The following is a 26,069-nucleotide window of genomic DNA, read 5'->3' as shown; positions in this document are numbered from 1 at the left end:
ATAAACCTAAATGTCTGATCAGAAAAAAAAATTTTTTTACTAGAGACCTACCAATACAAGAATTTAATTCCTGCCCAGTTGGAATACTGCCAACATTTTTCTGTTCCTAATAGGAATGTCAAAAGGAATGTGCCTGCTATTAAAATAAGAGCATCTTTTTTTTAAAAAAAAAAAAGAAGAAATGGGAAGTTTAGGTGTTGTTAACATTCCAGGTAAGACTGAAAACTTGCCGTGGGCTTTTTTGGGTGTGTTCCAACAAATTTAGGGTAGATATGAGAGAGTAATAGAGATGAGCTCCTGGGACGGAGTCCTAGGAAAAGACTTTTCATTTTCCAGTGATGAATTTCAAATAGAAGATCTTACTTACTTTAAGATCTATCCCAACCATGATATTCCATGATTCTTTGGATTCTCAAAGTGGTATATACCCATTGGCAGAGGCAAGGGCTGGTTAGCAGAGTAAGAGAAAACAAAGACAGTCACTTTCATTCTGCATCTATTCTTTGACAACCCTACGTAGGATCCTACTGAGAAGCTCTACCATTAAAAATGTTTGGCATCTTCACCCTCCACCACCACATCCAAGAGCATAAGGTAAGCAAACCTACATGTCAATGTTTTCATTTACCTACTAACTGAGGAGGGAAGATTGAGGGGTGAAGACTTTAGAGCAAAGCTGCTGCCCAGTGGCACTTGCTTTGGTAATGCATTGACATTATCCCTAATTACATTATCCCTAATTATGGATCTGGTGGCACAGTGGTTAAGAGCTTGGCTGCTAACCAAAATGTTGGCAGTTTGAATCCATCAGCTACTCCTTGGAAACCCTATGGGGCAGCTCTACTCTATAGGGTTGCTATGAGTTGGAATCAAATTACAGCAATGGGTTTGGTTGTTATTTTGTTTTTGACATCTATATCAGCTGTGTCCTTATATTCCCCATGGAGCAATGCTCATTGCCCAAAAGATGTGATGAATTCAATTATGAGTACATATCCCCATATGAAGAGACTCTGGACCAGTCCAGCTTTCTTTGTTATTTGCTATTTCCCCCTAGAAACATGTTAACTGAAAAATATTAATTTCCTTGTTAGGCAATGCTTCTGCCAAAATAAAATGCTCAGAAACATGTACAATGCAATCCAATGGCTCCACCTCACTCAGCCCTGAAGATTCCCAGGCTCAAGGCCATTGGTTATGTGGGGTTGTAACCAGGCACTGCTGTAGCCACAGATTCCCCATCCTTCTGATCTAGTTCTCTTGCTACAGAATAAGCCACTGATCCATTGGTCCTTAGCTGCAACTTGGGATCAGATTCTTTGGCAAGGAACCGCAGCTCAGTTTTTTTCATCTTCTTTACAAGTCTTGCAAAACCAAGCAACACAGAACTAAATATCATTGAAAATCCACAGAGAAGAAATGCTGCAGTATAGCTTCCAGTCGTATCCACCAGCCATCCTGTTAACAAACAATAGCAAAATTCAAAATTATATTGTTCAGTTGACAATTCAATCATTTTATCCATTTCCAATCTAATAATTTGTAAGGATGACAACAATAGATTACTAGCACCACCATTATAATTTTGATACAAAAAGCAGATCACTAAAAATATTGTGCAGCAACAGAAAAATACATTCATTTTCTAGGGAACCTTGTAAAGTAAATTGATTGTTCTAATTATGTAAAGTGCTTGGAAGAGTATCACATACTTGTTAATTGCACAATAAATATTAGTTATTATTATTAGTTCCATGACATCTGGTAGAAAAGATAAAAATAGCATCATTAAAATTACTGAAACTGGGATGATTTATAGAGTGTTAAGAGAAGATAATCATGAAAATGGTAATAGTATTCCCAGCACCCATACACTGTCTCCCTGGATTAACATGGAGTGCTTCCAAGCACAAAATTCAAATTTCCAGTTGAATTCAGCCATTGTATACCCCAAAAAAACCTACTGCCATCGAGTCAATTTCGACTCATAACAACCCTATGAGGACAGAGTAGAACTGCCCCGTAGGGTTTCCAAGGCATGCCTGGTGGCTTTGAACTGCTAACATTTTGGTTAGCAGCCATAACTCAACCACTACGTCACCAGGGTTGTACACCATCCAGACTGAACATCAGGACTTGGAGCCATCACAAAATTTCAAATGTAAACTTCAGAAGGCATAATCCTATAACCAAAGATTTCTTTATTTCTTATTATAACAAATTAATCTCAATATCTAATCCTGCTTTTAGAGAAATCGGGGCACATGATATGCAAGATATGGGCCTCAACTGTCAGAAAATCAATGGGGTAAAATAAGACTTTGGTAGACAATTATTTTGTGATTATCGAAATGTTAAAAAAAAAAAAAAAAAGGTTCTCCAAACTTTACTTATATGTCAAGAAAATCCACCATTAGTCAAAAATGCCATGTAGAAACTGTTATAAGCCCCAGAAAGTTTCTTGCAATTCAAATTACTCTAGAATATTTTAGTTACCATGTCACTTACTTGTACACTTCTGAAGCACCAAATAGAGGAGACTGAGTAGACAGTTGTCATTTTAAAGGTAATTAAATAAGTATTACACTCAGAGCTTACATCCTAGTTCCTAGCAATGAGTATGTCTGATTTGCCAAGTGAAGGCCATGACTGAAAAGAGGATCTATGGATGCCAATTTCACTTAAGTCTCATGACTTTTACACTGGCCATGAAGATTGGTGAACACTAAAATTGACTTCGGAGGGAGGGTGTGGGAACTTTTTGGGAGCAGTTTTCAAAAATGAAGCACTAAACGTATACTCCTATATCAGAGTTTAAACTGACCAGGCATTTTCATCTGCAGCGACAAAGCAGCCACAGCTTCCCCTAGTTTACAGCTGTTTGTCCTTTTGTATCGGGCTTATTTCACTCAGTGTAATATTTTCAAGGTTCATTCATATTATAGAATGCATCAGAATTTCATTCCTTTTTATGGCTGAATAGTATTCCCTTGTAAGTATATACCACATATTGTTTATCCATTCATCTGCTGATGGGCACTTGGGGTGTTTCCACCTTTTAGCTATTGTGAATAATACTGCTATGAACATTGGCGTACAAGTATCTGTTTGAATCCCAGTCTACAATTATTTTGAGTATATACTTAGGAGAGGAACTGTTGGGTCATATGGTAATTCTAGGTTTAACTTTTTGAGGAACTGCCAAACTGTTTTTCACAGCAACTGCACCATTTTACATTCCCACCAGCAACATATGAGGGTTCCTATCTCCCCACAGCCTCGCCAACACTTGTTTTCCTTTTTTTTAAATAATAATAGCCATCCTAGTGACTGACTGTGGAGTGGAATTAAAATTTTAATAGAAATTGCATTGAATCTGTAGATTGTTTTAGTTGTATTGACATCTTAACAATAGTAAGTCTTCTAATGCATGAATTTGGGATCATCTGGCTCATTTCTCTTTTGTTTTCAGAGACTTTGCTCTCTTAGTTATGATTTAGGCAGATTAATTACCTTAAACCAATTATTTCCAACCTTTAGTGTGTACGAGGAGACTTTGTGGTGCAGTGGTTAAGCACTCAGCTGTTAACCAAAAGGTGAGCAGTTCGAATCCACTAGCTGCTCCATGGGAGAAAGATGTGGCAGCCTGCTTCTGTAAATATTACAGCCTTGGAAACTCTATCGGGGCAGTTCTGCTCTGTTCTATAGGGTTGCAATGAGTCAGAATTGACTTGATGGCAATGGGTTTGGTGTGCATGAACCTCATAAGAAAGCTGGTTGAGAATGTGGACTCCTGGAACTCACCTCCAAAGATTCAGGTCATAAGTGGAGGGGTTAAGTAATCTGCATTTTAACAAGTGTCCCAGGGGATTCTGATGTAGTTGTTCCCAGGATCTTCCTCTGATAGATATTAGTCTAGACCATATGCACAAAGTAAGCAGAAACAGGTTCTGATATGTTTGCTCTATCCCAGTGCCAAGCACAATGCCTGGTGTATAACCCAAACCCAGTGCCATCGATTCGATAAGCAATAAATATTTATTGAATTACTTGTTTTATGATGCAATAAATGTTTATTGAATTAATATTTAATGCATGCAACATTATTTGTTCAATTATTTGTTTCATTGTGCCTTAAATTTCTACAGCATTTTACCGTTTACAGAACACTCTAGATGCTTTATCTGATGATTCCCACAGCTATATATCCACATCTGGCTTCCCTCTAAAGCTCAGATTTCATCCTTAAACTGCCCTGTAGGGCATGTTCATATTTCAGATATCTTAATATGTATAAAACATTAAATCAATTATTTTTCTTGCAAAGCCAACTTCTTCGCTTCCTTCAACCATGCCATTATTCTCTCAGTCATCTTTGACTCCTTTCTCTCCTTCACCTCCATATGCTATATTCAGTTGATATATTTTTTTCTAAAGCTTCCTCCTTGCCTCTAGAGCTCATTTCTATTTCTGTGGCAGCAGCCCAAGTTCAAGCCTTTATCGGTTTGCTCCTGGATGATTCAAATGGAATCCTAACTGCCTCTCCCCTAAATTACTAGCTCTATTGCTAGATCACATTTTCTAAAATATACTTTACATCGTATTAGCCTTTTGCACAAAAACTTTAATACTATTATAGTGTCTGAAGAATAAAGAGCTCCAGATCCTCTGCCTGGCATCCAAGACACTCCACTAACACTCACACTTATCATTTCAGCCCCATCATCCACTGTCTCCTACTGGAAACCTGCCTGTACTCCTGCCAGACCTCCCTGTGAATGTGCTGTACTTATTTTTAAGTATGAACAGCTGTCACAATTCATCGTTCCCATCACTGGTGTAGAACAAAATCAAGACTCTAATTCTTTCTCTGTAGGCTGAAGTTGGAAGAAGATTATAAAATAAGGATGTAGGTGAGAACATGATGTTTTGGGTGGCTCTTGCATCCCTTTTTGTTTTTACTGTTCCCTAAACCTTCTCATTGTCCATGTGTAGGGTCACTTTTTTCACATTAAGACAAGAAAAGCAAGAGGTGGTTGGGGGTTCTCTCTGGAAACTGACCTGCGATGGGTGGGCTCACCAAGTATGGCACTGCATGAAGAAAGTATACCACACCAAGTCCTGATGACAAAGACGCAGTCCCCACTATTTCTGCAGTCACTACTGGAATCAAGGTCACGTAGGCACCATCAAAGTAACCAAAGGTACAAGAGAAAGGCACGAGCAAGGGGAGACTTTGAAGCATTGGGAGGCAGAGATAGCAGAGCCCGTCTAGTCCCACGGCAAAGAGGTAGCAAACATACCGGTAGTTCTTCAGACACCTGTGGATTTGAAAAACAAGAATGAATGCAGCATGCACAGGTTCTATCAAAGAGCTTCAGAATCATGGCCATGCACCAGTAAGCATTGCAGTTATTTATAGAGATGGCTTCTCCATTGTGTTACATAAGTTTACCTATCTTTCCTTTGGTATGTGCAAATGCAAGAGTTGTTTTCCCCAAGAAGCATGGTGTAGTAGAAAGAAATCTCTAAAAGTAGAAAGCTATAAGTTGGAATCCAATTTTATCACCTACTAACTGCCTAACTCTATCCTCAATTTCTTTAGTTGTAAAATGAGATGACTTATCTCATAGGGTTTCTCTAAATAATGCAGTGTCAGAAGACTAATATTTTCTAGCAGTCTGCCATATTAGATGCTTTCAGATATATGATCCACTGATACGTGGCACATCACAAATGCTCAATAAACCAAATGGTTTTACAAAAAGCAAGCTGGAATATCAAAACATCTTGTTCTAGAACTAAGTCTACATTTTCTTTCTGAAGCTCCAAACCCACCTGTAATACCAGTTATTTCAAAGACTATATAATGTCACCACCAACAGTTTACGTTTGGAAAGCACTTTACACTTTACAAACGTTTTCCACACGTGGGTTCATCTGAGCCTCACAAAATGCTATGAGATCAACAGGTGAATATTGCATTGGCCCATTTTATGGATGAACACCCATGAGGCTCTGAGGGATTAGGTAACTTTCCCTAGGTCAAAAGCTAATAAGGGGCAGAGCCAGCACAAGAACGTAAGTCTCAGACTGTAGATCCCTCTATCATACCTACACCAGACTGCTTCTTGCTGAGTTATTTGATTGTAAAGGTAGATAATCGTACTTCCCTGTCTTCCTTATATATTAAAAATGTGGAATTAATCCTAAATGTTATATTCATAACACTGAAGAATGGCAATTGACTCCTGACAAATTATCCAAGCCATAAAGTGTGGAAAAGCCACAATGAGGATAGCTTTCCAAGACCCTAGTTTAAGGATGAAGAGTCCATCATTTAGGAAAATATGAATAGCTTAGTCTCTTTGATCCAAATAGATGAACGTTGGCTGAAAAAAACTACTCAGTACATTTCTTATAACTTCTGCTTCTAAGCCTACAATTATAATGAAAGTATTTTCTATTTGCACTGTCAAACATAAATATGTAGCTATGGATCTTGTGTTATTATTGCACCTGATCCTCCTGTCTAAACTGATTCTGCCCCTCTCTCCTTGACCATCTAGTTTCTGTGTGGGTCACAAGAACCTAACATACAACATCCAGCCATAAATTGTCTTACCTAGGGGTTGACTTGGGATGGAGTTAAATCTGTTACTAGAACTTTATAGTGACCATAGAATCTCCAACTTAAAAACATACCCTCCCTTCTCCAGTTTAGGCAGACCCAACATCTTAAACCATCTAGAACAGGGGTCAACAAACTATAGCCTACCACATGCTTTTGTATGACTTATGATTATAAAAAGGTTTCTATATTTTAAATGGTTGAAAAAAAAATCAAAAGAAGAATATTTTGTGACACATAAAAAATAAATTTCAGTATCCATAAGTAAAGTCTTGGAACATAGCCACTCTCATTTGTTTACGTATTATTTATGGCTGCTTTTATACTACAATGGCAGAGCTGGGTAGTTGGGTCAGAAATATGGCCAACAAACTCAAAAATATTTCTTATCTGTCCCTTTACAGAAAAAAAATTTACCAGCACCTGATCTAGAAGAGCCAGCAAGGGAGTTGCCTTCAGATATTCAAGGCTCGTTAACATTATTCGGACCTAGGTATTCTACTGGGTAGGGGATGAAGAGAAACTCAAGGCTAAAATCCCCTGGTGGAGAACAAGTTGTGGTTTCATGAGGGTTACCTTCTGTCCGTTAGCCATCCAAAGGTGATATTGCCGATAATGTCAATCACCCCCAGTATGGACATGAGAAAAGCAGCTTGCTGGTGACTCACTCCAACACTCAAAGCATAAGGCACCAAGTACACAAAGAGAGGGCTGCAGCCATAAGCCATAAACAGAACAGAGATGGCTAACACGACAAAGTCTGACATCAATAAAAAACTGTATTCCTGCTGCAAAGAGCAACATAGGCAGGTCTGCACCCATTCTTTGGTCAGAGGTGAACAGGGAGATGCCCATTTAAAGTCTTGTTTCTGAGTTCTACAGACATGATTCTGCTCTGGAGTTGTACGGTCCTCTTTAAGAGTAATTGGTCGCATCAAGGCTCCGCAAACACAGAGATTCAAAACAAAACCCCCAAGAATGAGTAATGCTCCCCGCCAGGAAAACTGTTCAATAAGGAGCTGAACCACAGGGGCCAGGATGAAGGTGCCAATGCCACTTCCTGACATGGCGATCCCATAAGCAAGGGCTTTCCGTCTGTTGAAATATTTGCCAACCATGGCAATAGCTGGAGAGTAACAAAGTGCAAATCCAAGACCTGTGAATAAAGAGAACTCCATGAGTACACCATGGACAGCCAGTGGGGGAACAGGGGGAATCTCAGAATAAAATCATTTGAATTAAAGGAAATCTGACCTTCTGTTAACCCCTTTCAAGCTGTTTTCTACTCCAAACTGAAAGAAGTGTCCCCTCACCAGTAATTCAAAAATTGGAAAATACAGCATATGTGACTTTCTTCTTAGAAAGAAAATCCTTAAAGAAATATGAAGTCTTAAACAAAATGAAATAAAGAATTTAAAAATTATTATATAAACTAAATTTGAATTAACTACAAAATTTGGATAATGCTGACCAAAGAAACTTCTTTTTTCTTTTTTTTTCCTATCTTAAATTGTCCAGAAATTACCTCAACTCTTCACTGTCTGTAAAGACACAACCCTGATAATCTGGACCACTATGGAATTTGCTTGAAACAGCATACACGATTCCATGAAAGTTCCAGAGTAATTTCACTTAGTTAGGAAACATCATGCCAATTTTATACATGAAATTAGCAACCTGAATATATCTCCTAAGGTCAGCAAAAAAAGGTTAACAGTCCAAAAGCCTTTTAAAGATACTCAGTTTCTATTCCAGAACTCATCTGTCAGTTTGTTGTACTGCGGTAGCTTGCGTGTTGCTGTGATGCTAGAAGCTATGCCACCAGTATTTCAAATACCAGCAGGATCACCCATGGTAGAGAGGTTTCAGTGAAGCTTCCAGAAAAAGAAAGATTAGGTAGAAGGACCTAGAAATCTATTTCTTAAAAAAGTGATCAGTGAAAACCTTATGAATAGCAGTGGAACATTGTCTGATATAGTTCCAGAAGATGAGCCCCTCAGGCTGAAGACACCCAAAATATGAATAGTTGCCTCCTCAAAGTATAATCAACCTTAATGATGTAGATGGAGTAAAGCTTTTGGGACCTCCATTTGCTGATGTGACATGACTCAAAATGAGAAGAAACTGCAAATATCCATTAATAATCAGAATGTAGAATATATGAAGTATGAATCTAGAAAAATTGGAATTCGTCAAAAATGAAATGGAACGCATAAAGATTGGTATCCTAGGCATTAATAAGCTGAAATGGACTAGTGTTGGCCATTTTGAATCAAACAATCATGTGGTGTACACTGCCCGGAACGACAACCTGAAGAGGAATAGCATCACATTAATCATTGAAAACAACATTTCAAGATCTATCCTGAAGTACAATGCTGTCAGTGATAGGATAATATCCATACAACTACAACGAAGACCAGTTAATATGACTATTATTCAAATTTATGCACCAACCACTAAGGCCAAAGATGAAGAAACTGAAGATATTTACCAACTTCTGCAGTCAAAGAGTGATCAAATGTGCAATTAAGATGCATTGATAATTACTGGTGATTGGAACATGAAAGTTGGAAACAAAGAAGGATCGGTAGTTGCAAGATATGGCCTTGGTGATAGAAACGACGCCAGAGATTGCATGACAGAATTTTGCAAGACCAACGACTTCTCCACTGCAAATACCTTTTCTTAACAACGTAAAGGGCGACTATACACATGGACCTCGCTGGATGGAACACACAAGAATCAAATCAACTACATCTGTGGAAAGAGACAATGGAGAAGCTAAATACCTTCAGTCAGAACAAGGCCAGGAGCCAAGTGCAGAACAGACATCAATTTCTCATATGCAAGTTCAAGCTGAAGCTGAAGAAAATTAAAACAAGTCCACAAGAGTCAAAGTACAACCTTGAGTATATCACATCTGAATTTAGAGGCCATCCCAAGAATAAATTTGACGTACTGAACACTAATGTCTGAAGACAAGGCAAATTGTGGGATGACATCAAGGACATTGTAAATGAAGAAAGCAAAAGGTCATTAAAAAAAGACAGGAAAGAGAGAAAAGATCGAAATGGATGTCAGAAGAGACTCTGAAAGTAGCTCTTTTATGTAGAGTAGCTAAAATGAACAGAAGAAATGAAATAAAAGAGTTGAACAGAAAATTCCAAAGTGCAGCTTGAGAAGACAAAGTTTTATAATGAAATGTGCAAAGACCAGGAGTTAGAAAACCAAAAGGGAAGAATACTATCCACATTTCTCAAGCTGAAAGAACTGAAGAAAAAATTCAATCCTTGAGCAGCAATATCGAAGGACTCTACAGGCAAAACACGGAACGACTCAGGAAGCCAAAAGAGGATGGAAGGAATACACAGAGTCACTGTACCAAAAAGAATTGTTCAAGGTTCAACCATTTCAGGAGGTATCATATGATCAAGAACCTATGGTACTGAAGAAAGAAGTTCAAGCTGCACCGAAGATATTGGCGAAAAGCAAGACCCCAAGAATTGACGGAATACCAGTTGAGATGTTGCGACAAATGCATGCAGCATTAGCAGTGCTCACTTGTCTATGCCAGGAAATTTGGAAGACAGCTACCTGGCCAACCGACTGGAAGAGATCCTCCAAAGAAAGGTAATCCAACAGAAGGCGGAAATTGTCTAACAATATCATTAATATCACAAGCAAGTAAAATTTTGCTGAAGATAATTCAAAATGGCTGCAGCAGTACATCAACAAGGAACTGCCAGAAATTCAGGCTGGATTCAGAAGAGGACATGGAATGAGGGATATCATTGCTGACGTCAGATGAATCTTGGCTGAAAGCAGAGAATACCAGAAAGATGTTTACCTGTGTTTTATTGACTATGCAAAGGCATTCCACTGTGTGGATCATAACAAATTATGGATAACATTGCAAAGAATGGGAATTCCAGAACACTTGGTCATGCTCATGAGGAACCTGTACATAGACCAACAGTCAGTTGTTTGAACAGAACAAGGGGGTATGCGTGGTTTAATATCAGGAAAGGTGTGTGTCAAGGTTGTATCCTTTCACCATACTTTTTCAATCTGTTTGCTGAGCAAATAATCTGAGAAGTTAGACTACATGAAGAAAAACACAGCATCAGGATTGGAGGAAGACTCATTAACAACCTGCGATATGCAGATAACAAAACCTTGCTTGCTGAAAGCAAAGAAGACTTGAAGCACCTACTGATGAAGATCAAAGACTACAGCTTTCAGTATGGATTACACCTCAACAAAAAGAAAACAAAAATCCTCACAACTGGGCCAAAAATTAACATCACGATAAACAGAAAAGATTGAAGATGTCAAGGATTTCATTTTACTTAGACCACAATCAACGCCCAATGAAGCGGCAGTCACAAAATCAAACGGCTCATTGCATTGGGCCAATCTGCTGCAAAAGACCTCTTTAAAGTGTTTAAAAGTAAAGATGTCATCCTGAAGACTGAAGTACGCCTGACCTAAGCCATAATATTTTCAATTACCTCGTAAGCATACGAAAGCTGAACAATGAATAAGGAAGACCAAAGAACAACTGATGCTTTGAATTATTTTGGCAAAGGATATTGAATACACCATAACCTGCCAGAAGAACCAACAAATCTGTCTTGGAAAAGGTACAGCCAGAATGCTCCTTGGAGGCGAGGATAGCCAGACTTTGGCTCACATGCTTCAGACATGTTATCAGGAGGAATCAGTCCTGGAGAAGGACATCATGTTTGGTACAGGGTCAGTGAAAAAGAGGAAGACCCTCAACGAGACGGACTGACACAGGGCTGCAACAATGGGCTCAAACATAACAACCATTGAGGATGGCACAGGACAGGGCATTGTTTCGCTCTGTTGTACATAAGGTTGCTATGGGTTGGAACCAAGTCAACGGCACCTAGCAAGAATAACAACATTCCTTCTTAAGTCAAGAAAAGCTGAAGGACTTTAAGCCTGGTTTTCATGGCATATAGAATGCCAGGAAAGGAAAAGGAAACACCAGCTTCAGCTTATGTTCCCTTCTGAAGCTTAGGGTGACCAATCATCCTAATTTGCCTAGACTAAGAGGTTTCTTGAACATGGGACTTCCACTGCTAAAAAGAGCCCAGTCTCAGCAAATTGGGATGGCTGGTCACCCAGCAGCTGGGCTTACTGCCTTATATAGTTGACAGAAGTAGATTTATCACTTTACTCTGAGACCGCATTCTTTGTTGGCATGATTCATGTTATCCCTATTGCACAGTACCTGGACAAGTGTTAGCGCTACTGTCAAAACGCCTACCATCCAACCCCATCTTGAACCTATGCACTTAGGTGTGATTTATGGAATGCACATATGTTGCTTCTCTTTCCGTGGGATTCATTATGATTCTCTAAAGAATACTTCCAGAGCATTAAGAGAATGTATAACACAAAAATATTTGCAATAAGGGGCTTTCTTTTTTAAATTGGAAACATCATTGGACAATGGTGTTCATTATGAAGCAAGGGCAACTCAGGTTGACAGCAGATAGTACCATAATGTCTTGGCAAAGATGTTGGGAGAATGACTATTGCTAAAAATTTATGTTGCCCTGAGTACTAATCTCATTTCTTCTGGGTACAGAGTCTCACCCACACACTGCTGCCAAAGGGAAAGCCAGCGGTTCCTTTTATCGTGTGGCTGAATGAAAGTGGTGGTACATTTTCATTAGGGTAGTGCAATCAATTTCATTTCCAGCTCTTTTGTTTAACTGTTAAGTAGGTAGATATAAGCTAGGTCAGCTAAACTGCATCTAACAAAATGAGTATCTTGTGAATTTCTATTCTGTTGATGTGCTTGGCAACCCCTGAATGAGGCAGGATGAGACAAGCGGTACAAAACGCTCTTACCTGTAAGAACTCCCAGAGTGAGGTAGAGATGCTTCAGACTGGTAGCAAATGAGCCCAGGATGAGGCCAGTAGATGCAAGCAAGCCACCCAGCATGATTCCCACTTGACAGGATAAATGGTTACTGACAACACTCCCAAGTGGAGCTTCAAAAACAATAATAAACAGGTTCAACAGAAAGGACTTATGGGCACAGTGAACAGGCTGTGATGTTGCATTGGCAGGGCAGAGAACAATGAACTTTTAAAGCACCGAGCCCACCCCATTCATTCTACAGATTTGGAAACAGAGGCCCAAAGAGAGAGGAGATGACTTGTCCATGGTCACACAGAGAATAAGCAGCAGAGCTGGAATCAAAACCCAAGTGTCCTGACTTGCATTTCAGTGCTTATTGCACTTCTCCATTCTACTACAATCATAATCCCAGGCCTAAGGGATGTCTTTAAACAGTGGACTGACTCTTAATTTAAATTACGTATCACTTGCATAGAGATGTGCCTTGTATGCTTCATACAGTGTTGATCATACACAATTAGCAATAATGATGGCAGTTCACTAGTGGAGAAGGAAGTGGGCAGCACGGTGAGACCAGCAACGTTATATAGGAAAAGGCCGGAAGAGAGATCATAGATGAATTCCACAATCTGGCACTGCTTTCTGGCTTTAGGGCACCCTGTGGTTAAGAAATCAAAGCCGATAAAATCTAGGAAAATGCTTCCCACTCATAGAGACATTTTGGTTGGCCTCACTCTATTTGTGGCTTACTAATGTATCAGAATTGTGTTGACCTCAAGGCTTACAGAATATCAATTACGACTGGAAGACACCAAGGAGGATTTGAAGTTCAGGAGGATATGACGTGCCCAAGGTCACAAAGACATATAGTTCAGGGCATCTGACACAGAAAGTTCCCTATTACTCTTGCTCATTTGGTCTCCCAGACTGATGACAGAGGGTGTGAGTGGGGAAGGCATATGAATTTCTTTCTGAGGAAGAATTCATGCCGTACCAGTACTCCTAGTACCAAGATCAGAAGAGCCAATATTCTTGGTATCTGTAGAGTCTGATAATTTTTGCCTGAAAAAGTTGAAATTGGGGGCTGAGTCAAAAGTGTATGATAGAATCAGCCATCAGCCTGGTGTTTCTTGTCTAGTTAAAACAGTTCATGGGTGGCTGACTGTATGTACATCTTCTGGAGAACAGGAATGAGCAAATTTCTTGAATATATCTGATTCTCCAGGCCTCTGCCATGATGATTATTGGAAAGTGACAAAATTTACATCAAACTCAATGAAAAATGTTTATTTCTCTGTTCACCAAGAGGGCAGATTTAGATGTCCCAGATGTGATTCTATAACCTCTGGTCCATACTCTGACCTCATCTAATGTTACAAGGTGAGCAGGTAGATGCATAGTAATTAGATACAACAGGCCTCAAGCTCTTGCATGGAATTTAAATATGCTGCTTCTGATATGACCCAGCTTTAGCTCAATGCCCCACACAGACATTGTGACCTACTGGTCACTTAAGGCCATTTACTCCTCTTTGGGGGATTACAGATATTCTCCAAAAGATAACAGTGAGGGAAATGAGTCACTTGTATCTCCTGAGAAAGACAAACATGGCTCTTTCGGCATGCTGATATGAAGACTATGACTAACAAAGTGACCCTGAAATCCAAGTGATTGTTTTCCTAGTTAAAAAAAAGCAGGCTAGGAAACATAAATATGTAATTTGCTGATCCCTTAAAACCTTCTAGGGTTATTAGTTGAAAGAGTCAACTTAGTATTCTCATGAAACCTGCTTTTAGGTCCAAAACTGCTTTCAAATTCCTTCCAACCAAGAAAGTACATTTTAGCGCAATTCAACTAATTCCTAAATATGTGTATGTTTAAAAAAAAAAAATGTGAATCAGTACATAGAATGGAATCACATGAAGTTATTTATGAGTTACTAAATTAGTATAGTATTTCCCTTTGCCACCAAGACATGGCCTGAAGAGCTAAAAATTTTCTAAAATACTTGGGCTTCATCTAAATGAAAAGGAATAAGTGGATGTAGGCTGAAAATACATCATATAAATTTGATCCAATCTCAAAAACTCTCTAATGCACTTATTTAATAATCTTGGTTTGAAAGTTTTAAAAAGGAAAAATTTAAGGTCTAGCCTTCTCTACTATATACATAGAATAAAAGATTTAATGAATTTTGAGAATATCATATACACCTTATATAGTGCCTTTGCGGTTTCTTGAATGAAATTATAGCTATGGTGTATGTGTTTAATGCATGATTGTACCATCTTATCCTTCCCCAATACTTCTTTAAGCATAAAGATTTAAGTGCATAAAAATGATGAAATCCATGAGTCAAATTTTGAACCCTATGGGAAGGAAACAATGAAAACAGCCTTGAGAAATGATGCACACATTGTTGGCACTCATTTAAGGAAATCATATAGAAGTGGCTCATGTTTATATGACTGGATATTGAGGAGGCCACAGCATTTGGAAGAGAGGCCAAGTATATACTGTATGGTAAACGTCCAAAATCAGAATGAGTCCTATGGGCTCAGCAACATCTCTGAATGAAAGAGCCAAGCACTGTACCTTTTGAAGTATATTAACTACCTATTCCATCTGACATCAGCCAAGACCATTAATTCCAAGAGCAAGTCTGGGTCTTAGGCAATTTTCAACATACCCTTTCTATTTAGAAAAACTGGTAATAAAGGGTAGTGGGAGGTCATTGTCACGTACAGTTCCAAACTAGCCAGTAATTATATATCTCTGGAAAGTGATACTCACCACAGAGCATGGTCACACAGTCTACAATGGAATGGATCCATGCTGTTTGTGCATAATCCTGAGCAAAGTATGTCTGGAACTCCACAAAAAAAATTGAGATACATCTGAAAACACAATGTAAGCAGTTTATACAGAAAGTGGGTAAACATGGATTTGAACCAGAATTTAAAGCTTTGGTTCAATCAGCTGTCCCAGTCTCTATGGGTTTTAACTGGTTTTCAGTGGTACATGATTGGACCACGATAAGTAGGAAATCAGGAGCTGAACGTTTGAGCCATCCCAGAGGATAAGAAGAACAAGTGTTCAGCCACCAGAAGGACTGCTGAAGCCAAGTGGGTGTGAAGATCACTGCTACAGGGAAGGTTTTAAGGAAACGATGGCAGATCAGAAATATGGATTCTTATTTATCCTAATATTTCACAAACATTTGTAACTTCTAACAGGTTGTTATATAAAACTTGACAATGAAGAGCTATGCATGACCCAGAAATTTCAACTCTAGGATCTGTCCAAAGTAATAAATACATGATGATGATATGGGATATACATAAAATGATACTTTCTGGAGAACTATTTTTAATAACTAAATAGTGTAAGAAAACTCTGGTGGCATAGTGGTTAAGAGCTATGGCTGTTAACCAAAAGGTCAGCAGTTGGAATCTACCAGGCACTCCTTGGAAACCCTATGGGTTAGTTCTACTCTGTCCTATAGGGTCGCTATGAGTCAGAAGCCACTCGATGGCAAGGGGTTTGGGTTTTTTTTTTTTTTTTTTTTGGTTTTTAAATAGTGTAAACAACCTAATTGTTAGTCAGCGACTGGTTAAATAAATTATGCCATATAATATTTTTATGTATTAATGATGATGAAGTCAATCTATATTTATTGACTTGAAAATTCTTAGTAAAAAAATAATTAAAGAATAATTCTATATAGTAAGGGCTTATTTTTGTAAAAATATAATTCATATAAAAATGTGCAGTATAAATTTTAAAAGCCTAAAAGTTATACACCAAAATGTAACCAATCATTATATGTGAATGGTAAGATGATAAATGATCATTTTGTCTTTATTCTGTACTCCAAATTATTTTACAACGAACATGTATTTCTTATATAACTCACACACAGAGAGTGGTTTTCATGTTGAAAAATAAACAGTTAATTACTTGGGAAAAAAAGGTAAAAAAGAACCAAAAGTAATAGTTCTTATCACTGTATAGCTTGGAACGAATCTGATACAGATTAGTAGGGCATCCTAATTCAGGGCAGGAAGCTTATAGAGTTTGGTGATGGCAGAAGGAATTGTGCCTTGTGGCTTGGGATGATGTAAGAGGTTATCAGTCTCTTTGGATAGGGCCAGATTCCAACTCATGCTGTTTTGGCAGTGCATAGCAACGTATTTTTTTTTATTCTCCTTTTTATCTTCAGGATGTGAAGGTGGATGGAGAGGTTAGAAAGGAAGGAAGAGAATCAGGTATAATCAAGACAGTGTTAGGAGGGGTCAGCTTCATGGGTATCGCACAGAGCCCAACACTCAAAAGCATAAAACTTGGTTTAATGCTCCACAATCACCATCTTGAAATTCTTAATAACTTTATGTTCGAACTTGTGTTTTGTAGGTGAAAGCCAATAGGACAATGGAGCACACATGTGGGCCAAGGAGATACGTGCAGTATGTGTGTGTGCGGTTCTTTGCACTCTATTCACATATAGCTTTAGGGATGTCCCCAGCACAGAATTTCTGTGGACCCACGATATGCAGGAGTTCATGAGACTGAAAGTGAGTACAAGGTAAGTAAGTGTGTTAAATAGTGTAAGCATGGGGAGACAAGGGGAAGTGGCGGGCTGATAACCCCCAGAGAGGCCATGTTCTTCTTTCAAATCAGAACTTGCTTCAAATGCAGAAAGAAGGCAATGGTGTTCTAAGAAACATGAATGACCAAGGAACCCTATCATAGCCTTTCCATTCACGTGCTTCCCTTTATTACTACCCATTGCCATTGAGTCAGTAACTCATGGCGGCCCCATGTGTTACAGAGTAGAGCTGCTCCATAAGGTTTTCTTGGCTATAATCTTTACAGAAGCAGTCACCAAGCCTTTCTTTCATGGCTCCACTGCATGAGTTTGAACCGCCAACCTTTCAGTTAGTAGTAGAACACAAACTGTTTGCACCACCCAGGGTTTCCTTAATACAGGTTTCCCAGTATTAACTGACCATTTATGCTGAAAATGATAATGTATAAGAAAAGGGAAAGATGGGACTACTCATAGTCTCTTTCCTTTTCAGTTCTTCCTTACTCATCAGTAAGCTGAAGGCAGAGAGTGTTGGCAGAACAGTGTGTATCAAGAAGTGAAATAAAAACAGTTGAGTTAGTTTGGGGCAGGATTTCCAGTGTTCTGGTAAGAATGAACTACATATACATGTACAAGCTACAAATTATATAACTCTTTAATTTTGGTGATCCCACATATGAGTTATATATTCTCATATTTGCATTTAAAACTAGCATTGCATAACATAAGATGAAAAGTAAATTCATGCTAATAATTAACATTTTAGTTTTTTTTATCAGAACAATATTTAATAGCAAATTAAAAATAACTATAGCAAGTCAAGAGAGATCACTGAAGGGAGGAAAAGCTTTATATCTTAATACCTTTAATGGCACTTTTTTCCTGCTTTTTGAACAAAGAGCCCTGTATGTTCTTTTTTTTTATGATTTATTTTAGTTTTTGTGGTTGTTGTTGAGAATATATACAGCAAAGCATATACCAATTCAACAGTTTCTACATGTACAATGCAGTGACATTGATTACATTCTTTGAGTTGTAAAAGCACTCTCACCTTCCTTTTCCAAGTTATTTCTCACCCATTAACATAAACTCACTGCCCTCTTAGTTTCCTATCTAATCTTTTGAGTTGCTGTTGTCAACTTGATCCCATATGGATAGATCTTACAAGAGCATAATGCTCAAGGCAGACATTCTTTAGTAAAGCTAAACTTATTGTTTGGTTTTAAGAGGACTCCAGGAGATATTTTTGGTTTAAGGTTTAAAGCTTATCTCAGGACAATGGTTTTGGGGGTCCATCCAGCCTTCATGGCTCCAGAAAGTCTGAAGTCTGTGAGAATTTCCAATTCTGTTCTACATTTCCCCCTCTTTGATCAGGATTCTTCTATAGAATCTTTTATCAAAATGTTCAGTAATAATAGCCAGGCACCATCCAGTTACTCTGATCTCATGGCAAAGGAGTCAGCTATTCACGGAGGCAATTAGCCACACATTCCATTTCCTCCTCCTAAGCCTAACTCTCCTTCTTCCTCTGTTGCTCCAGGCAAATTATTCAAGGCATCATTTGTTGTGCCTTGGATGGCTGCTTGCAAGCTTTGAAGAACTCAGGCACTATGCAATGAACTAGGAGGTAGAACAGAAGCTCTAAACACATTATTAGATCAATTAACTGGAAGGAGCCCTTTCATTTGCACTGAGCCCCACAAATTATGTTGATGGTCTTGGTGTTAGGAAGGAGGAAAAGGGAACAGGATGGACAGCTAAATTCTGTGTCTTGGTTGGGTTCTCAAAAAAGCTGAAGCTGGAACTGAGTTTGGTGTACAGGGTTTATGGTAGGGACCAACCTTTGTGGAAGGAAGAGAAAGCAAGCGGGACAGGGCAGAGAGGTCAAACTACGATGCAAGCCCAACAAAACTGCAGTCAACCCCAAATGAAATGGTTGGATCTTTATGCTTCTACCTACACCAATCACTGGATGTGGGCCTCCCCAGCAAGAATGTGCTCTTGCGAGAGGCAGCCCTCTAAAGCTGAGGGGGTTCCCTAAGGGAGCTGACAGAGGCAGGCTGTCCTGTATATCCTGTAGCTGAGTGTAGAGATGAGTGCACATCTCCACGTCCACCATAGGTCTTTTCTTGTTCTCTACACTGAGGACTGTATGCAATCAACTCAGTCCAAAGGATTAAAAAAGCAGTCTTTCTCCATCCAGTGATTTCAGAAGTCAGATGATATGTTGCAGTAGATCTAATGCTGACTTCATAATGATAACAGAGTTTGAAGTACTGAAACATAGTCACATCTAACAACACAGAAATTGGTAACACAACTACCTAGCCACTGTACTAGGCATACTGTATACTTGGGATTCAGTGTGAGATAAGATTTGATTGTACAAATTTAAATCTAATTAAAATATTGCAAAGCTTTTTTTAAAGCATGGAACTAATTGCAATAGCCTTAAACTAGCTTTAATTCAGTACAAAAACCCCTATGGTGTTTCTTAACATCCTAAAGATTGCTAGGCTAGCACTAAAAAGTCTTTTATTTTCTTATAACCACTAGGCAATCAATTTAAGTAATGAATGATTTTTTGGATATAGCCTCATTATCAAAACAGTTAAACTGCCCTTAGTGTTATTGGGATTTTGAGCCAGATAAGTCTTTGTTGTTAGGGGCTGTCCTCTGCATTGTAGGATGTTCAGCAGCATTCTTGTCCTCTATTCAAAATGTCTCCTGGAGATCAACATCAGCCTGGTTGAGAACCACTGAACTAATCAATTGCCAAGTTCTACCTACTACATATTTCTCAAATTCCCCCATGTCATGGATTGAATTGTGTCCTCCCAAATATCTGTCAACTTGGCTAGGTCATGATTCCCAGTATTGTATGACTGTCTACCTTTTGTCATCTGATGTGATTTCTGTATGTGTTATAAACTCTGGTGGCGTAGAGGTGAAGAGCTACGTCTGCTAACCAAAAGGTTGGCAGTTCAGATCCACCAGGTGCTCCTTGGAAATCCTATGGCACAATACTACTCTGTCCTTTCAGGTCACTATGAGTCAGAATCAACTTGACTGCAATGGGTTCGTAAATTCTATCCCTATGATGTAATATGATGGATTAGTGGCAGTTATATTGATGAGATCTACAAGATTAGGTAGTGTCTTAAGCCAATCGGTTTTAAGATATAAAAGAGAGAAGCAAACAGAGAGCATGGGGAGGTCATACTACTAAGAAAGCACTGCCGGGAGCAGAGTGCATCCTTTGGACCTGGGGTTCCTGTGCAGAGAAGCTCCTAGTTCAGGGGAATATTGATGACAAGGACCTTCCTCCAGAGCCAACAGAGAGAGAAAGGCTTCCCCTGGAGCCAGTGCCATGAATTCAGACTCCTAGCCTACTGGACTGTGAGAGAATAAACTTATCTTTGTTAAAGCCATCTACTCATATTTCTGTTACAGCAACACTAGATGACTAAGACACCCCACTTACCACTACCCTAATTCATACCATAGACCATAATAAGTTCTTTTTTCCTTACTGAATTTTTTAGGGGAGCTTAACATTTTTGTGACTTTGTTTGGCTCCTTTGACTTTTTTCTTAATCTTACTTTGCTGTTGTTTTGTTTTCTGCTTGCTGTTTTCTTAACTGACTGACCAGTAATATCAGTCAAACACCTTTGCTGTTGTTGTCAGTTGCTGTTGAGCTGGCTACAACTCATGGCAACCTTATTTATAACAGAACAAAACATTGCCCGGTCCTGGGCCATCGTCATGATCTTTGCTATGTTTGAGCCCACTGCTGTGGCTATTATGTCAATCCATCTCATTGAGGGTTTCTCGCTTTTTTGCTGACTCTCCACTTAGTATGTGAAAATCAGAAATAATAGCTGATTCTGGAGCCATTTAGGCTGGATGAACCCCCAGAAGTATTGCTCTGAGATAGTCTTTAAACCTTAAACCAAAAACAACTCCTGAAGTCTTCTTAAAACCTAACAATAGTTTAGTTTAACTAGTAAAGAATGTCTGACTTGAACATTGTGTTCTTTTAAGAACTATCTATATGAGATCAAATTGACAACAGCAACTCGAAGGAGTAGACAGGAAACTTAAGGGGGCAGTGAGTTTATGTTAAGAGAGGAGGAACAGTTCAGAAAAGGAGGGTTGAGAATGGTTGCACAACTCGAAGAATGTAATCAATGTCACTGTATCGTACATGTAGAAACTGTTGAATTGGTGTATGTTCTACTGTGTATATTCTCAACAACAGCAAAAAATAAAATAAATTAATAATAATACCTGAGATTCTTATCTAAACATGTGTACAGGCTTGCCAGAGATAATAACCATATGTGTTCTTCTGAATTATTGTGACTTTCATGGAATATGGAGCCCTGGTGGTGCAGTGGTTAATAGCTTGTCTGTTAATCAAAAGATCGGCAGTTTGAATCTACTACCCACTCTATGGAAACCCTATGGGGCAGCCCTACTCTGTCCTATAGGATCACTATGAGTCAGAATAAACTTGACGGCAATGGGTTTGGTTTTTGTTTTTTTTTTCATGGAATATGAGAGGAATATTGTAACACTTCTTAGTTGTTCTTAAAAGCAAAAAGTATCATAGAATTTTCCAAATTTCAAAGTTTCATGACTTTATGCCTTCTAAATACAGGCACAGCCTTAAAGAAAACAAATTTTACTATGTGCACATGTGGTTCTCACTCTGGAAATTATTTTGGTTGTTCTTTGGAATACTTGTGCAATTACAGACACCAGTAGAGTTGGGTTCTGATCCCTGATTCTCACACTGGGTAAATGAGTGTCCTTGATAAAGCTTCTTAATCTTCCAGGGTTTGTTTACTAATCTATAAAATAAGCAGTTTGGTAAATACAACTGTATTAGTCAGAAAAGGTTACATTGTGCTGTATTAGCAAACAATTCCTAACATCCTTTCATGGTTTGATAGGCTGTGTTTATAAGAATGTGCAAACAAAATATCACTCCAATGTCATCTGTTATGAAATGACATTCTCAAAGATATTTTCTCTCAAGGAGCCAACATTCTTGTTGTCTCTGTCTTGCCACTTTCTTTTGTAAAGTTTTGTTCCTGGGTCCTATTGTGTTAGGTGTGACAACATCTGACATTTGATTAAGACTTTCCTCTGGGCGATGAAATTAATTCTCTAAATCAACACAGGAAGTGATTCAAGACGCACTGTAGCCTAGTGGTTAAAAGCACTGCCACTTACTAACCATGGGACCCTGAACATGTTATTCAACCTGTCTCCATTATTACATGGATTAAATAATTTTATCAATGAAAATGCTCGGAACGATGCCAATGAGCACAGAGTAAGTGCTCAGTGAGCATTATTTGTAGGAATTTGGCTGTGTTAAAAGAGTTCCACAATTCTATAGGACTCTAGACATCTCTTATACTAAGTGAACTTGAACTCAAAAGACGTAGAGAAAAATAGGTCTTAGTCCTGGGAGTTTTCTTTGGATGCTTAAATCAAATGTTGCTTTTCAGGTATCAACTCCAACTCAGGTGGTCAATTTATGAATAGAGTATCATGCAATTACACAATGAAATATGATTCTTACATAGATAATGTATTTGGTAATATCTAGAAAAAAGTAATCAATACACATTAAGAGACTGAGGGTGTAAATAAATGACTACTTTTTGATAAAAAAAAAAAATAGCCTGCACAACTTTAAACTTTATGTAAATTTTGTATGGGAGGCAGCACGGTCAGGCACAAGGTAAAAGCTAAAACACGATTTTAAAAGAAGAACTACCTCTACAGCTCTGGACTTCACACACCTGTACATGAAACATAAATAAATTTCCATTTTTTTTTCTGAACCTCTATATTTTGGGTCATAGCAGTAGCATTGTTTGTAATACCAAAAACCAGAAAATAATAACACATCAATAAAAATGTGTTAAATAAATTATGGACCTATCCATATGTTGCAATTCTAAGCAGCTATTTTTCAATGAGAAAGCCACATACGATGATATGGAAAGACTTCCAAGAGACATTACTAAGTGGGAAGAAAAAAGTTCAAAGCAGTGTGTATAGTATAATCTCACTGGTGTAAATAAAAACAGTATGCATTTATATGTGAATATAAATTTTAAACAGAGCTACAGTTTATCATAAAGCATAATCAACCAAACCTTATGGTAACACACAGACATTCTGCTTCTTTCCTATATTATAGCTTTGTTATTGGGAAAATATCAATGCCTTTTTCCATGATGCCATCAAATAAAGTTAATAGTGCAAATTACTTTTATGTACTGCCAAGGCTGTGTTGCCAGAGAAAAGCAATAGAGAGTTCTATTTGAATAAACACACCAGTAGAGAAAAGAGCTAGCACATGCAGATTTCAAAATTATATTTATTTCAATGATATGAAGAATGAGTTCCATTGTATACTTTTATTCAACTTAAGCATATTCAATTCTATGTCTTGGAGAAAAGAAAAAGAGATACAGAGAGAGAGAGAGAGAGAGCAAGGAGAGCAAGAAAGAATGAGAGAATGCTTTTATTTATGCTATTGCCATCCAAGTGTTTTCCTTCAACCTTGAACTCAGCTTCTACTATCACAGCCAAAATGCAAAAGGAAACAAAAGCATTTAACCTGTAGGTTTTTAAGTTTACAAGGGCTCTCAGTTCCTGGTGAGCCAATGGGTTTTCAAGGGTTATGATGACCTTCCATGTTTTTCCCTTCTGGGATGAATAGAGATCCTAAACCTGTGTAAGATTATCTCCATGTGACATGTTCAGAAATTCACTGTAAACTTTATGATCACACTTTTTTTACCTGGCACTCTTTTTCCTAATCCCTAGACTCAAAGCCACATGTTACACCTTTATGATCTCTTGCTGTCAGTTTGTCCACAGTACTTTTTAATTTATGAGTTATGAATTACACATTCAATTAGCTCCCCTTTTTTTCTTAATGAGAAGATAATAAAAACCAAAAAACCAAACCCACTGCCGTTGAGTCGATTCCGACTCATAGCGACTCTATAGGACAGAGTAGAACTGCCCCATAGTTTCCAAGGAGCGCCCGGCGGATTTGAACTGCCAACCTCCTGGTTAGTAGCCATAGCACTTAACTACTATGCTAGGTTTATAGATAGATAAGAAAATTCTGGAGAAATATGCTTGCGGAAATTATCTTACTTATCCTTGGAGCCATGTCAGCTTATGCTAACTTATTTTCTCAGGTGGGTATCTGGTAATTTCTTAAAAACCCCTGAAAAGTTTCCTATATCATGAAAATACCATGGAAACATTGCCTCCTTTAACAAAAAAGTCAGCCTACTTCCCATATTATTTAGTAAAGGGTTTTTAATATTTTATATTAATAATAGATAGAAGAAATATAGATAGAAGAACATACTTCCACATCTTCTGGAGCTGTTTATGAAAACCAGTGGTAGAATATCCATATCATTCAGTCTAAATATGATCTAACACTTTTTTTTACCCAAGAGTTTTTATTATTATTATTATTATCTTAAAATATAGTAATATAAAATTTCCTTCCCATTTTAAACCTGGACTTCTAAGTGTCAGAAAATCACATTCTTTGCAAAGAAAATTATATCTGAGCAGTCAAAGAAAATACAAACGCACATGCGCACACACACACACCCCATACATATATACTTATATTTTCACAAGCCAGGTCATATCAATAAATGAAGTAGAAAATCCCACCTACCTTGTGACTGCCCGGGTGCAGATGGTAACAAGGAAACAGCCAACCACAATCATCCAGCCCCAGCCTCCATCTGGAGGGGACGTATACTGAGCTCTATTTACTTTTGCCATGGCTTCAATCTATCTTTTTTCTTCTTTTCCAAGTTACTCCAACAGCCAAGTTATGACCTTGGAAGAGTTTGCTGCCCAGTGACTTCCCGTTGGCATTCAAGTTTGGCATAGAATGCTACCTGGCACACAGGTTACTGGCCATCTAAAACCAAAAATCAGGACATGTTTGTATTTTATTGCCATATCCAAAAAGTTGATTTTCACTTGGTAAAAATGATTATGATTTTCCTGTATAATAAGATTATTGATAACTATGAATATCAGACTGAAACAAAGACTATTTATTGCCCTTGGTACCCATCCCTCTTTTAATAATATAACCTCTCAAGTTTTAGCCATCTGTGTTCACCTAGCTAGATACCACACTCATAGCTTCCCTTGAAGACAGGTGTGGCAACATGGTTTAGTCTACACCAAGGGATGTGAGCAGAAGTAACATGTGCCACTTCTAGTTCATCAGCTTAAAAAGAAAGGCACTTTCCCAGGACTTCAGCCATCCATTTCCCACAGTCTGCAACATGGATATGAGATGACACAGCTTCAATCATACACAATAGGACATCACCATTGGGGCTGGCAGAGCTTCAAGAGCTCCAAATGACTTTGTAGAGAAGAGCTACCCCTAAGGCTCTGGACTTCACACACCTCTACACTGTTACATGAAACATAGATAAACTTCTATTTTTTTTTCTGAACCTCTGTATTTTGGAATCTCTTTGTTACAGCTGCTTAGGCTACATCCTAATCATTATACTGAATGAGTCTAAAAATACCTTCTTTGGCATTTCTGACAAAGAATACTATAATTTTAAAAGTATGTAGCTGAAGTAAGACTAGAATGACATGACAAATAAATGAAACAGAAGAGGGAGCTCTGAAGCTAGTACATAATAATTCAATACGATCTAGATAAAGTAGCAAATATCAGTGGAGAAAAAAAAGGATTATTCCATACATCATGTTACAGCTGTTCATTTAGTCCTTGATCTTCTTAACAGATCAGACATAAATGTTAAAAAAATAAAAGTCACAAAAAAAACCTAGGTAAAAATATAGGCAAATATTTATCTGATATGTTGATAGGAGGATCCCCTAAGAT

The 26,069-nt window shown here is 38.1% G+C and overlaps 1 protein-coding gene across 1 annotated transcript; it reads right to left on the bottom strand.

Moving 5' to 3' along the window:
- Positions 1 to 1,195: 1,195 nt before the first annotated feature.
- On the bottom strand, positions 1,196 to 25,571 carry SLC16A12 (solute carrier family 16 member 12). The gene is given in 6 exon segments (XM_010589326.3): positions 1,196 to 1,458; positions 5,062 to 5,321; positions 7,208 to 7,787; positions 12,521 to 12,664; positions 15,327 to 15,430; positions 24,861 to 25,571. Coding segments are annotated over 6 exon segments (1,557 nt in total). The 5' UTR covers positions 25,067 to 25,571.
- Between the last annotated feature and the right edge of the window lie 498 nt (positions 25,572 to 26,069).

Source organism: Loxodonta africana, chromosome 16 (assembly GCF_030014295.1).
Source record: "Loxodonta africana isolate mLoxAfr1 chromosome 16, mLoxAfr1.hap2, whole genome shotgun sequence".
NCBI lineage: Eukaryota > Metazoa > Chordata > Mammalia > Proboscidea > Elephantidae > Loxodonta > Loxodonta africana.
Note: the sequence above shows the minus strand (reverse complement) of the source record. Positions and strands in the feature narration are given on the sequence as shown.